Source organism: Gopherus evgoodei, chromosome 3 (genome assembly GCF_007399415.2).
Source record: "Gopherus evgoodei ecotype Sinaloan lineage chromosome 3, rGopEvg1_v1.p, whole genome shotgun sequence".
In the NCBI taxonomy this organism is placed as follows: Eukaryota; Metazoa; Chordata; order Testudines; family Testudinidae; genus Gopherus; species Gopherus evgoodei.
In genome coordinates this window covers 2,468,672-2,481,160 of record NC_044324.1, presented here as the reverse complement: position 1 = coordinate 2,481,160, position 12,489 = coordinate 2,468,672, and the positions used below count along the sequence as shown (strand labels likewise).

Here is a 12,489-nt window from a genome sequence, read left to right as displayed (position 1 = left end):
ATTCTCATAGAAGGCAGCTTTATACTGGTATACATATGTCCATGCTAGGGATTTTACTGGTATGTTTATATTGCTTTAAAAAGCACACCCCTAACAAGGCTATGCCAGTACAAAAACCTTAGTACTGTGAACAGATGGGAATTCCTATAGAGCAGCTATTGAAACTATATCTGCATTGCAAAGTGAGTTCATGAATTACTGTACTCTCTGGAGCCTGAGATGAGAGAAATGGAAAAAAATATGACTAGGTGAGAACAAGACCAGTGAAGCAGCTGTTAATTCTGCTTCTCTGACCAATAGCAATGGAGACACTGATAGATGGAAGTTTTCACTGACTGGTCAATGAAAGGTAAGTTTCAATCTCAGGGATGCTGGGACTCCCCTGAATACCCAGAAACTAGACACGCAGCATTCAGCTTGTTGCTCCCTGTGTGAAATATCCTTGTCTGCAATAAAAAGAAAATCCACATAGCAGCCGCACCTTGAAAATGATCGTGTGTGGTGAGCACCCGGATAAGAATGGAAAAAACTGATATACTACAAGCTAAGTTAGGTGGTAATAAATTAGAGCTTTGCAGTAAGACCCTATAGAAGCTGATACTAAAAATATAGGGCCAGATGCTCAGCTAGTGTAAATCCTTGTAGCTCTGTTGGCTTTAGTGGAGCTATGACCTCGTACGCCAGCTGAAGAGCTGGCCTATTCTCTCTAGAAATATATGACTTCTTAATATAAAATCATTGCCATCTCAAGTTAAGATCTCATCCATCTTAACTTTCAAAATTATGTTTTAATCAGGATCATTATGCCTTCTGGAGGCCAGACTTTTGAACTGTACATAGGTGTAAATTGTGTCTGTGTGTCTGTTAATTTTAAACAAAATGCCAGTTTCTGACTGATCTCCCTTTAAAGAAGATGGCCTAATATTAAAAAAATATATATATATTATCAAAAGTTCTAAGGGTTTTCTTGCATCCCTGCTGATGTTCACAAGGATCTTTTGGGTGGGCCTCGGATCAACACTCCCAAATGGAGGCCAGCCCTCCCGTTCCTCTGTATGTGCGCATGCCAGTGGCAGCAGTGAAATGCGGTCTCTGCACATCTAAACACCTTCCCAGGTCTTTGGAGAGAAGAGTGGAGAATCTAGTTTCCTGCTATGTCCCTAGGCTCTCCTTGCTCCCTGACCTACCTGGGGGGAGAGTTTCTATTGTATTCGTGCTCCATATAGGAATCCAGAGAGAGAATAAAAAGGTTGCTCTAGCTCTGCATCAGTCTCCTTTTTCCCCTGACTCTTTGAGGGGGTTTCTGGGAAAATGTATACATGCCTATGATTGTAATGCTTATTTTGTAGACTAACATTCTGTCCTCTTCCCACAGTGGAACATCAAATAGTTTTGTAGGGAAGTCAAACCATCATTGTCACGTGTCTGCATATGAAAAAACATTTCCAATCAAGCCCGTTACAAGTCCCTCGTGCCGTCGCAGCCTCCTAAGCCCCAAGAAAACCCAGAGGAGATTCGTCAGCACTGCAGAAGAGGTAAGAACAAACAGGGGAGACTTAAGTTTGAATACAAGATCTTCCACTGGATAGGACTGTATGCTGCTGTCTGAGATGTTCAAGTGCTGCTTTCTTCCTGAACTCCAACCCAGACCCCTTTCAAAATCCTGCTGCAACTGAAGTGGGCCGGGTGGGGCCAACGTCCGCTTGAAATCTCAGGAGACCTGATTCAGCCTTGTGAGATGTGAAGAAGTTGAGCAAGGGTTCCTGTGCACTTTGAAGACTAGAGTCAACGTTCCCCTTTATAGTAGTGCCTGACTCTGATGTACTGTCCGTTTCCATTAGGCAGAAGTTCGGACTGCAGCCTTGCTCCTGTGGAGTTGGCAAGCTCTGTAATCAGTCTAGCCCTGGTAGCTCTCGGATCCTTTGGAGCTTAAGTTCTTTATGTTCCTGAGACCCCTGGTGGGTGGGTGTCTGCCTGCTCTAGCAGAGTGTATATAAACCACATATCTGTCTCTGCTCCTGCTCGCTTACTGTTATGTTATTGATAGTATTTGTTAAGCCTGACTTGAGTCTTAGGGCAGTGGTGAAGTGTCTGGTTATTTCTCTACAGACAGTTAGAGAGGAAGAGCGAGAGATCTACAGGCAGCTGCTTCAGATGGTCACAGGAAAACAGTTCTCAACATCCAAGCCAGCGTCACTTTTCCCCCTCCACCTGTGAGTATAGGAAATACCCCCTCCAACTGAGAGTCAGTACCATGGTGCCAATTCTTCTTCGCTGGGAGCTTTAATCTTCTGTTTGTGTCTAGGCCCAGATGTTTGAGTTCCAGTAAAAACATAGTGAAAGAAACAGCATGCAAGAATGCAAAACCATTTGAAACATACAGCCTCGCTCCAGGCAGCCAGTCAGCTAGTGTTCTGGGAACACAGGAGCAGCCATCACACAAGCCACCACTGTACCCTGTATCCAGTTATCCCTCAAGTGTTACTTTTGAGTCCGATAATACCTGCACTCAGCCTCAGCAAGATAATCCACCAGCATCCAACACCCAGCCTGAAGGTAAAAATACATTGAGATCAATTAAATGTATGGGTCAGAGATCACCTTTTTGTTCTGTATCCCCCCCCCCCCACCCAGCGCCAAGCACAATGGGGCCCTGACCTGTGACTGGGGCTCTTAGGCGCTACTGCAATACATGTAACTAATAATGGTTTGAGTAACATTTTAAACCAATGCTCATTGGTCGCTTTCATCCCAAGTTTTGCTTGCGGTTCACAGACAGACTTCGATCTAATTTATTCTCCTAGTGGGAGAGGGGGGTAGGTCTTGATTTGCTGTCCATGTAGTGGCTTTGATGAATTGTAGGAGCAGCAAATGTTTGAAGACAGGTTAAATTGCTTCCTTGTTCAGAATGCCTAAAAGGTCAATGGCAACATCAGCGTATCATTGTGGTCGGTGGCGATTGCTATAGTGAAGATCACAAATAGATTCTGTTTCCAACCCAAAAGATGTATGTTTCAGATGGCTGTTCAAAAATAAGCATGTAATAGAAAGTGTTTGACAGCCAGTTTTAGCTGGCACTACCTACACACCTAATCATATTTGCCATTCTGTGGCACTCTTAATCCATGGGACTCAAAGCATGTTGCAAACAATCATGCATGTTGAATCTTCTCTCCTGAGAAATGGGCTATAAGTTGGGAAGTGCAAGGGAAGAAGAGAAATTGAGGAGTTATATCACCATCCTATTCCCTGACCTATTCATTAAAGTTTAAAGCTGGAGAAATTAATAATAAATATGGGGTTACAAAATTGCATTGTCCTTGGCATCAAAACCACAGATCCCAAATATAGTAGTTTCAATACAAATGTATCTAGAGAACCTGTTAAGTAACAAAACTCTTCCAGGTTCATTCCAAATACTCTGTGCATCCGATCAGTTTAAACACACAGCAGCAGCTATTGCCTCAAATAGAGCAATACAATACAGCAAACATACAACTTGCTTCTTTCTTTCCCTTCTTGCTGCTTATTTTATTTCCCATTGTTGTTCTAGTCTCCTCCGTTCTGTTCTCTCCTCTTTCAAGCCGTTCATACTTCCTCTGCCTGTTGCAATTTTATGTATTATTTTAGATTATTTTTATGGTTTGAGACTGTGTTAGTTTTCAACATTAATATCTTCTAGGATAACGTGAATGATTTGTAATCTTTTGTTTCTATAATCTAAAATTTAATGTATCTTGAAAGCTGAGCTTTCAAAGGAACCTAAGGGAATTAGGCGCCCAAATCGGGCATCTGCTTCCCTTAGATTCCTTTAAACCTCCCAGTCTGAAGTTTAAAATGAAGATCAGAATTTTGAACCCAGACTGAAAACCTGTTTTAAGTATGAGAATGGGGCATAAGGTACAGAAATTTGCATGGGGAGTATAGGAAAAACTAGTCAGGGTTTGATGAATATTCTTTTTTTTGCTCTGAGTAGGATCAGACTCGGTCATTGTGCTCAAGGTAAAAGATTCCAGAACTCCGACTCCAAGGTAAGTTTGTAAAATGGAGCATATAAAAAGGGTGGTAATTACTCTCAAAATATCTTCCTGCCTCTGGTTAATTGGCTGTTTTCTTTGCTCTGTCCCTGCCAACTTCGCAGATTCTGCACTTGGATTATCTTTTCCATAAGGCTAAGTTAGTCATCTATTCTGATCACCTCCATGTTGTAGGGTACCTCCCTCCACTGCTTCCACTAACATCTAGCATGTCCCTGAGTCTGCAGTGATGGTGCCTGGAGCACCTCCCTTTGGAGTTTGCCCAGTTGCTCTGTTGGGTACTGTTTCCTAAAATCTAGACTAAACAGTTCTCTGCTTAGCTCAGGCCATTGCTCCTTATATCATTATCTTCTGCGATTGTGGATAATTCCCTTCAGTGGAAACCTTCCCTGGAAGCTATTTCTAGACTGTGGCATTGTCTCTGAGTCTGCACTTGAATCTACATGAATTAAATCTCCCCCATTCTCTCCTTAGTGTCTGATGCACTGATCCTTGTATCATCTTTCTCACCTATTTTAATTTCCCCTAGTCTCTCTTTTCACTTCTTGAATTGATATATATGGGATTGGGAGGACCATTCCAGGTGGCAAAATTCTAGTGATGTGCCAAACAGTACTGTCACCTACCTAATTCTACAAGCATTTCCCTACATATACATTTTTAAATAGCATTGTCTGTCTTCATAATGCCACCGCACTGTGACCTTTTTAGTTTTCTCTCCCACTGTTTTTTTTCCCCCTGTGGGCTTGATATTTTTCATGTAACTGACTTCCCCCTATTTCCCACAGCTTGTATCGTAGCTGATGTCCTGCCAGAAAGTTAAATGTGGAAATGGCTTCTATACAGTGTATAAAATCTTAAGCACAGAATCTTAAGGGTCAGATCTTCCAAAGTGTATAGCAGTCCCCGTTGGAAAATCAAGGCCAGGGCTACTCTTAAAAGCTGTACTGGGATAAAAATGCTTTCGCTGATATAGTTTATGCCAGCTCCCTGAACTGGCAAAGGCATTCTGAGGTTGGAGTAGGTTTATCTACACTAGGACATACATAGCTATATTGGTAAAAAAAAAATCACATCTCTAACTGACATAACTATGCTGGTCTGACTTTTAAGTGTACTACTGTTATTATTCTATTACAGATTGCAACTAAAAGGCCCACTAACCTGATAATTTTGGCTAATGCTATATTAAGCTTTCATTTGATGGTGAAGGTTACTTTGATACTGAAGTTACTTTTAAAATAAAGTAGGGGGAAAATATTTGTCTTCTGAGAAATAATTCAGGTTGCTGTAGGAACTTATGTGTATTCCTATTTCTGTTGATACTTCTGTGGCGCAGCAGTCATGTTCTCATGTTGATTGATCGTGTTCTTATGTTGAACTTTCCTTTCCTCTCATGACTGGGTTGATGTGCATGTAATTGACTTGAACTTTAACTTTAAAGATGGTCTTAAATTTTTCACTTTTCATTCAAGGGGTCATGGCATTCTCAGATTGCAGTTGTTTGTAATGTGAGCAATTAAAGCAGTTGTCTGCTGTCTATGTAGAGGCAATATTCACATTTTGTCTTGTTTTCCTCCCCTCTTCTAGCCTCCCTTTCTTCCAGGCAGAATTGTGGATCAAAGAATTGTAAGTTCTTCACATTTCGATTCTTTTCCATTTGCTTTGGTTTGTTTTTATTCAGGTCAACAAATGACCTAACAGCTCTAAGATCTAGACCAGTTTTACAAGGTTTGTAGGCACCTAAAGATGCAGATAGGTACCTAATGTGATTTGCAAACACACCTGTCTGCAACTTTAGTTACCTAAATAACTTCGTATATCTGGCCCCCCCTCTGTCCAGATGGCTAAATTCTCATCCAGGCCCTTATCTGATGTCTTGTCTCATGTCTTGACTATTGCAGTCTTGCCTCCCTTCAGTCTATTCAGACTCGTGCCCTCTTCCTAGCTTCAATCATATCTCCTCTGTCATAGAATCCATCCCCCGGCTCTATCTTTCACATGCCGCACACAAGCTTCTTGACCTTTGCCATAAGGTGCTTTGCAGTTTAGTTCCTCTCAGCCTATCAGATCTATCACAGCATTGACAGCTACCTTTCTACCAGCTTTTTCTACCTGTTCGTCTGCTTTTCCCTCAAGCACCTCTGAGCTTTCTCCCATGTCATCCCCTTAAGCATGATTCAAACTTTTCCCAGTACTTATCCTCCTTCAGCTCCGTTCATAAGGTTCACTTTCTCTGTGATGCCTACAGAACATTTCCAGCTTATAACAGGGAAGCAAGTGACAAGCTACGTTGTGCATGAGGACTGACTTCAATGGGAACACTCACATACTGTAAAGTCAAGCACGTGTTGAAATACTTTGCTGGATCAGAGCCAGAGGGTTTGGCACTTTTCAGGATTAAGCCATGTGTTAAGTGCTGTATTGACACTGATTCCCATTGCTTTGCTTGGCTCTGGGCTATGCTGTGGTTCTCTTTCTGTTAGATACCCCTGATTCATCCCATTTTTGCCTTGAAAAACAAAACCAAACCACCACTGCTCCCTCTCTGCAAGTTCTTGGGCTGTAGTGAGATAGGTGGGCTGGGAGAGGACACAGCTGTCTTTCTGAGAGATGCTGAGATAGAAACATCTTATTGTTCACCACCTGCCTGAAATCTGTACTGTGAAGCTTCCCAGTGTTCTGTGCAGGTGGAAACGGGCACAGTAAGTAACAGAAGGTGAACAATTCTCAGTATTTCAAGTACTTGATATCCATAACCCCTTTGTTGCTGCCAGAATATGAATGGTTTACGCCACCCAAGTAAACGTGAATGGCAGATAGACCTCTGCCTCGATAGAACGCTGTCCTCAGGAGCCAAAAAATCTTACCACGTTATAGGTGAAACCGTGTTATATCGAACTTGATTTGATCCACCGGAGTGCACAGCCCCAGCCTCCGGAGTGCTGCTTTACCGCGTTATATCCGAATTCGTGTTATATTGCGCGGCGTTATAAAGGGGTAAAGGTGTAATACAAAGTATGGTCAGCGGTGCCAGAGCTGTGCACAGTGAATTTGTTAATGTAGGCGAGAAGCTAACCCAGTGGCTGTAGATACTTTAATTTGACCTGTTTTCCTTTTTTTGGTCCTCTTTAACACCTGAAACAAACATGCTGTTTGTACCAATGTCTTTGTTTTCTAGAACCAGCGTCTACGATTCACGAGCCCGTGAGAGATTGCGTCAAATAGAAGAGCAGAAAGCGTTGGCATTGCAGCTGCAGAGCCAGGTAAAACATTTGGGCATGTCTAGCACTGAGCATTAGGATTTAAAGCTGCCTTCTCGTTTCTCCAGATAGTGGGTGGCTTAAAATATATAGAGTTGGAAGTAGCGTGGGCCAGTGGATATGCTGCTGGTCTGGGGATCACAAATAAATGTCTGCTAAATAGAGGGGATTGCACATTAAAATGTAAATCAGAAGGGGTAATGAGGAAACCAACAAACAAAATCCTTCCACCTCCCTTTTTCCATTTTGAGGCCACTGCTGTCTAGGGCAAACACTACCCATCTCTCTCTAGCCCCTGCTTGCTTAGCCAGCTGGCATTGTTGGCTTTATGTTGCTCCCTCGCTATCCAAGGCATCTAGGTCTCCACAGCCAAAGGCTTAAGAGTGTGAACCGAAGCACTCCTCCCATTGTTACAGACTAGGGACCGAATGGCTAGGCAGCAGTTCTGCAAAAAAGGACCTAGGGGTTACAGTGGACAAGAAGCTGGAAAAGAGTCGACAGTGTGCCCTTGTTGACAAGAAGGCTAACGGCATTTTGGGCTGTATAAGTAGGGCCATTGCCAGCAGATCCTGGGATGTGATCATTCCCCTCTGTTCGACATTGGTAAGGCCTCATGTAGGGTACTGTGTCCAGTTTTGGGCCCCACGCTACAAGAAGGATGTGGAAAAATTGGAAAGAGTCCAGCGGAGGGCAACAAAAATGTTTAGGGGGCTGGAGCACATGACTTATGAGGAGAGGCTAAGGGAACTGGGATTGTTTAGTCTGCAGAAGAGAAGAATGAGGGGGGATTTGATAGCTGATTTCGACTACCTGAAAGGGGGTTCCAAAGAGGATGGATCTAGACTGTTTTCAGCGGTAGCAGATGACAGAACAAGGAGTAATGGTCTCAAGTTGCAGTGGGGGACGTTTAGGTTGGATATTAGGAAAAACTTTTTCACTCAGAAGGTGGTGAAGCACTGGAATGGGTTCCCTAGGGAGGTGGTGGAATCTCTTTCCTTAGAGCTTTTAAGGTCAGGCTTGACAAAGTCCTGGCTGGGATGATTTAGTTGGGAATTGGTCCTGCTTTGAGCAGGGGGTTGGACTAGATGACCTCCTGAGGTCCCTTCCAACCCTGATGTTCTGTGATTCTATGATTGACTGTAATGGTTTGGGGATTAGGGCCTTCAGTGCATGGACTCACCCACTACATTGCTCCTTTTGACTTTTTACGAGAAGCTTCAGCTTTAAAATGAGTCCCTGTGTCCAAGTCGCTGGTTGGGAATTGGGCTCCTGACACCCAGAAGGTGCTACAAAAATCCTCGGCTCTTATGCTGACCTAAAGATCTCTCTTTCAGAGATTGCAGGAGCAGGAACACTTGATACAGGACCCAGTGGATTTGAATCTTCGAGTGCCTCTTGAGAAAGAGATCCCTGTCACTGTTCTCCCAGAAGAGAAAGAGAATGCTAAATCAGCTGATAACGAAGATGAATTCCCTGAAATCACAGAGGTAGATCTCTATAGATTAACAACACTTGAGGCAATTAGGAAATCTTGGAGAAGCACTCTGTGTGTCAGATGTTGATCTTGAAATTGATTCAAAATACCATGGGGCGGAAAGAAAAATAGTACTCTAAAAGCTGTTTGTTAAGTAAAGCAAGGCGAGGTGTCTTTCTAAAAGATATACTGTAGCTCATACAGGAGTTACAGACTTGAGGCTGGCCTTGATGGATGAGGTTCTCTGGCCTGTGTGATACAGAAGGTCAGACTCCTTTCTGGCCCTAAAATCTGTGAATCCCAATGAAGCCAAAGAACAGAGAAGTTTCCACATGGACAGTCTCTGCCCAGTATTGTTCCTACTGCCATTGCTTCAAGCCAGTTTTGTATTGTTCCAGTGGGATTAACTAACCAGACACCCAAATCCTCATTGTGCTTCTGCAGTGTCACTGTCGCATCATTCAGAGACGTCTGGTGGCCTGTTCTTAACTTGGGCCTGGACTCCACATAGTTTTTGTGCCAGATTCCTGAGCTCGGCATTCCAGGTTCTTTTTGCTTGTTGGAGTTGTCATAGGACCAAGCCTTTCCCTTTCCCCTTTGGAAAGGGAAATCTCTTTACTAGTTTAGAGAGCTAGAATGCTTGAGTTTATGGGCCTGGAGTATCAGAAGCTTCTTTTTGTTCCCATCACAATTGTGTTCTCTGTAGGAAATGGAGAAGGAAATCAAGAGTGTATTCCTCAGTGGAAACCAGGATGAGGTCCTGAGTGAAGCTTTTCGGTTAACGATAACCCGGAAAGACATTCAGACCCTGAACAACCTGAACTGGCTTAACGATGAGGTAACTCCTTCACCGACATGACTGCGGGTTCCTTACTTCTAAAAGGGAAAAGATTCTGGGGGAAGCAGTAGCTACTCTGCAGCAACTCTTAATGCACACTGAGTGCCCTTAGCTAAACTGTCCAAGGGCCCTTGTAGTGCACACTGTGTGCGTCCACATGGAGAGTTAGTGCAGAATAGCCTATGTGCTTTAAATTCACACCCTAGTTTACTGCATGCAAACAGACCTGGGTAGTAAGTAGAGCCGAGCACATAGTTAACTTTTCAGTGTAGTGGCCCCCCATAAAACGTTTGGATCCAGTGAAACTTCAAATGTCAATTCCAATCAACATTTTTGATTCCCACCTCCCTCCCTTCGGTTTTGACTGGAAAAAAAAAATCCACCACATTTGACTTGAATTTGAAAGTAGTTTCTTTGGTCCAAAAAATTCATTTTTCAGCAACTTGTTATTCAACTTTTTTTTTTTTGCCCTGCTCTAGCAGTAAGTTAAAGTGACTAAACTTGTCACCGTTCTTTCCCCTTCCCCCCTTCTCTAAGGCTACTGGAGGAGGAGTGGGATGATGGTGGATAATCTGAATGGGGCAGTGTTTTGCTCTTTTTGCTAAATTTTAACTTAAGTGATAGTTGTCCATAGTGCAGAACGGGTACCTATAGCTACGCTATAGGAACTCTGAAGAAATTGCTACTTATAGTGCTCAGGGCCAAAATTTCAGAATCCAAGTAATTGAAATTAATTCTGAAATCCATTTTTAGAAATATTCATTTGCTCAGAGAACTCACTTTTTCATGTGCATGCCAAGTAATTATTATAAAGTTACCAGCAGTATAACACTGATACACATGGATGCTTTTCCCTCCCAGATAATTAATTTCTACATGAATTTGCTGATGGAGCGAAGCAAAGAGAAGGGGTTGCCGACAGTTCATGCATTTAATACCTTCTTTTTTACTAAATTAAAAACTGCTGGGTACCAAGCAGTGAAACGGTGGACGAAAAAAGTAGATGTTTTCTCTGCGGATGTTCTCTTGGTGCCTATTCATCTTGGAGTCCATTGGTGCCTAGCTGTGAGTATTAATTTGTTTAATGTTGTATTAAAAAGAATTACTAGCTGGAACAGATGCAGCATGAATTCATTTATGTTTAAGCTGGAAACTTCCTCATCTCTTTTGTGGTTTGTGCACCAGGCAGATATGCCCTGAGAAATTCACATTCATGGCTAAAGATCAGGAATTCTATGGAGAGCCACAAAATATGTGTCATTTTTAAAGCATCATTCTAACCTAAAAGTGTCTCTGTAAAAATGAGACGACCTCATTTTTGTCTTGCTGGGATTCATATCAGATTTGCTAATTTTTTGAATAAAGAGATTTCACCCCACTGATCCCACATACTCATACTCATCGCTCTGACAGCCAGTCAAGGTTTTTCACTCTGATTCATGATTGCCAGTAATAAAGGGTTCTGTGGGCCAAATTAAGCCCTCCGCTGTATCTGCACAACTCCGTGGTCCCTCCGAGACACCTCTTTCCTGGGAAAGAGGAAGTCACTTTGTTCACTGTATTATTAACAAGTCTTTCTCTTTATGTAGGTTATAGACTTCAGGAAGAAAACCATCACCTATTACGATTCCATGGGTGGCATAAACAATGAAGCCTGCAGGATACTATTGTGAGTAGCCGATCTGTATTTGAGTGTCACTGTTTTGTTTAAATGTTACAAATATTCCTAACTAAATGATAGAGTAACACACGAGAAATTTAAGATTCCGAGACTAGATGCAAAGCTGTGCTCTTCCACAGCTAGTGGCTGAACATCCAGAAGCAGCTAAGGATACAGCAGGAGCCCACTCCCACAGTGTTTTGGTCAATGGCACACCCTCTTAGCTGAGGAGCAGGTGTTACCACCATTTCTTCCAGTTGTTTCCCCACTGTGTAACTTCTGTTTTATGTGGGGTTGGCCTAACCTCGCTAACTCTCATCCCAAAACCAGCCTCTACTTGACACTGGGGAATCTGAGCTTCTGCCACATCTGGGCCTAAGGAAATAAACGCACGGAGCCGTGACATCTGTCTACTGAAGACATTGTAGCGCACTGCCTCGCTATCTTCTCTAAGCACCACTCGTGTTGAACAGAAAGGTGATGAAATAGAACTAGACAAGAAGTCCATCAGTACACCACTATTGCACAGTGCTACTCTCTGTGTCCAAGGAATGGAACCACTGGCCCAACCCTCATATAGGCCTGTCAAGTGCAGTCTTTTAATATCTTTCCTCAGGGGCATCCAGTGTTGTGGAAAATTGACCACACGGTTGATTTTTGGATCAGACAGCCTGAGGCTCCTTTTATTGGTCAATCAAACATGCATGCATGGGAGAGTCAGCCAAGGCAGCCGAACCCCCCCGACAGATAAAATACGAGAGCTTATATAGGATAAAACCACAAAAATTACATATACTTCCTTAAAGTTTTCCATCCATATAAGGAATAAAGCAAAGCAAGCCCTTTCTGTTTTTCCTTACTTTTGCCCTTTGCGGTTTCTTGCTCTGTCACCTGGCAGCTATTAATCATAAGCTATTACAAAAGGTTAGTTCTGCTTTTATAATTTCTACAGTTAGTTCTGCTTTTGTCGTTTCTGTCTACCCTTCTCCTTTTATCCCCCACCTTTCCTCCTTCCTCCAGGCCACACATACAGTTCACCTGACCATACATACAGTTCACTTGACCAAAGTTTAGCCAAGTTTAGGCTTTAGGCCATTTTCCTCCACGCCAGTTCATCAGAGACTCAGCTCCAAACAAGCACACTCATAACATGTTCAGTTGCTTTTTATACACTTCAGAGGTTTTTGAAGAGGAGTTTCCAGGAGCAGGTAGTATGC

General features: G+C 42.8%; 1 protein-coding gene across 4 annotated transcripts in view; it reads left to right on the top strand.

The window, feature by feature from the left end:
- SENP1 (SUMO specific peptidase 1) overlaps window positions 1-12,489 on the top strand; it is a 32,744-nt gene that overhangs the window by 7,627 nt on the left and 12,628 nt on the right. For 3 of the 4 annotated variants that reach the window (XR_003999393.1, XM_030554481.1, XM_030554482.1), the window contains 10 exons: window positions 1,376-1,535; window positions 2,110-2,213; window positions 2,306-2,556; window positions 3,977-4,031; window positions 5,628-5,666; window positions 7,219-7,303; window positions 8,635-8,787; window positions 9,481-9,612; window positions 10,474-10,677; window positions 11,202-11,281. Coding sequence is in view for 2 of the 4 variants with exons in the window: in XM_030554481.1 (XP_030410341.1) it covers window positions 1,376-1,535; window positions 2,110-2,213; window positions 2,306-2,556; window positions 3,977-4,031; window positions 5,628-5,666; window positions 7,219-7,303; window positions 8,635-8,787; window positions 9,481-9,612; window positions 10,474-10,677; window positions 11,202-11,281 (1,263 nt within the window). In the remaining 2 variants the exon portion in view is untranslated. Of the gene's footprint in view, window positions 1-1,375; window positions 1,536-2,109; window positions 2,214-2,305; window positions 2,557-3,976; window positions 4,032-5,627; window positions 5,667-7,218; window positions 7,304-8,634; window positions 8,788-9,480; window positions 9,613-10,473; window positions 10,678-11,201; window positions 11,282-11,602; window positions 11,750-12,489 lie in introns of all 4 variants that reach the window. The other variant, XR_003999394.1, reaches the window with a different exon arrangement.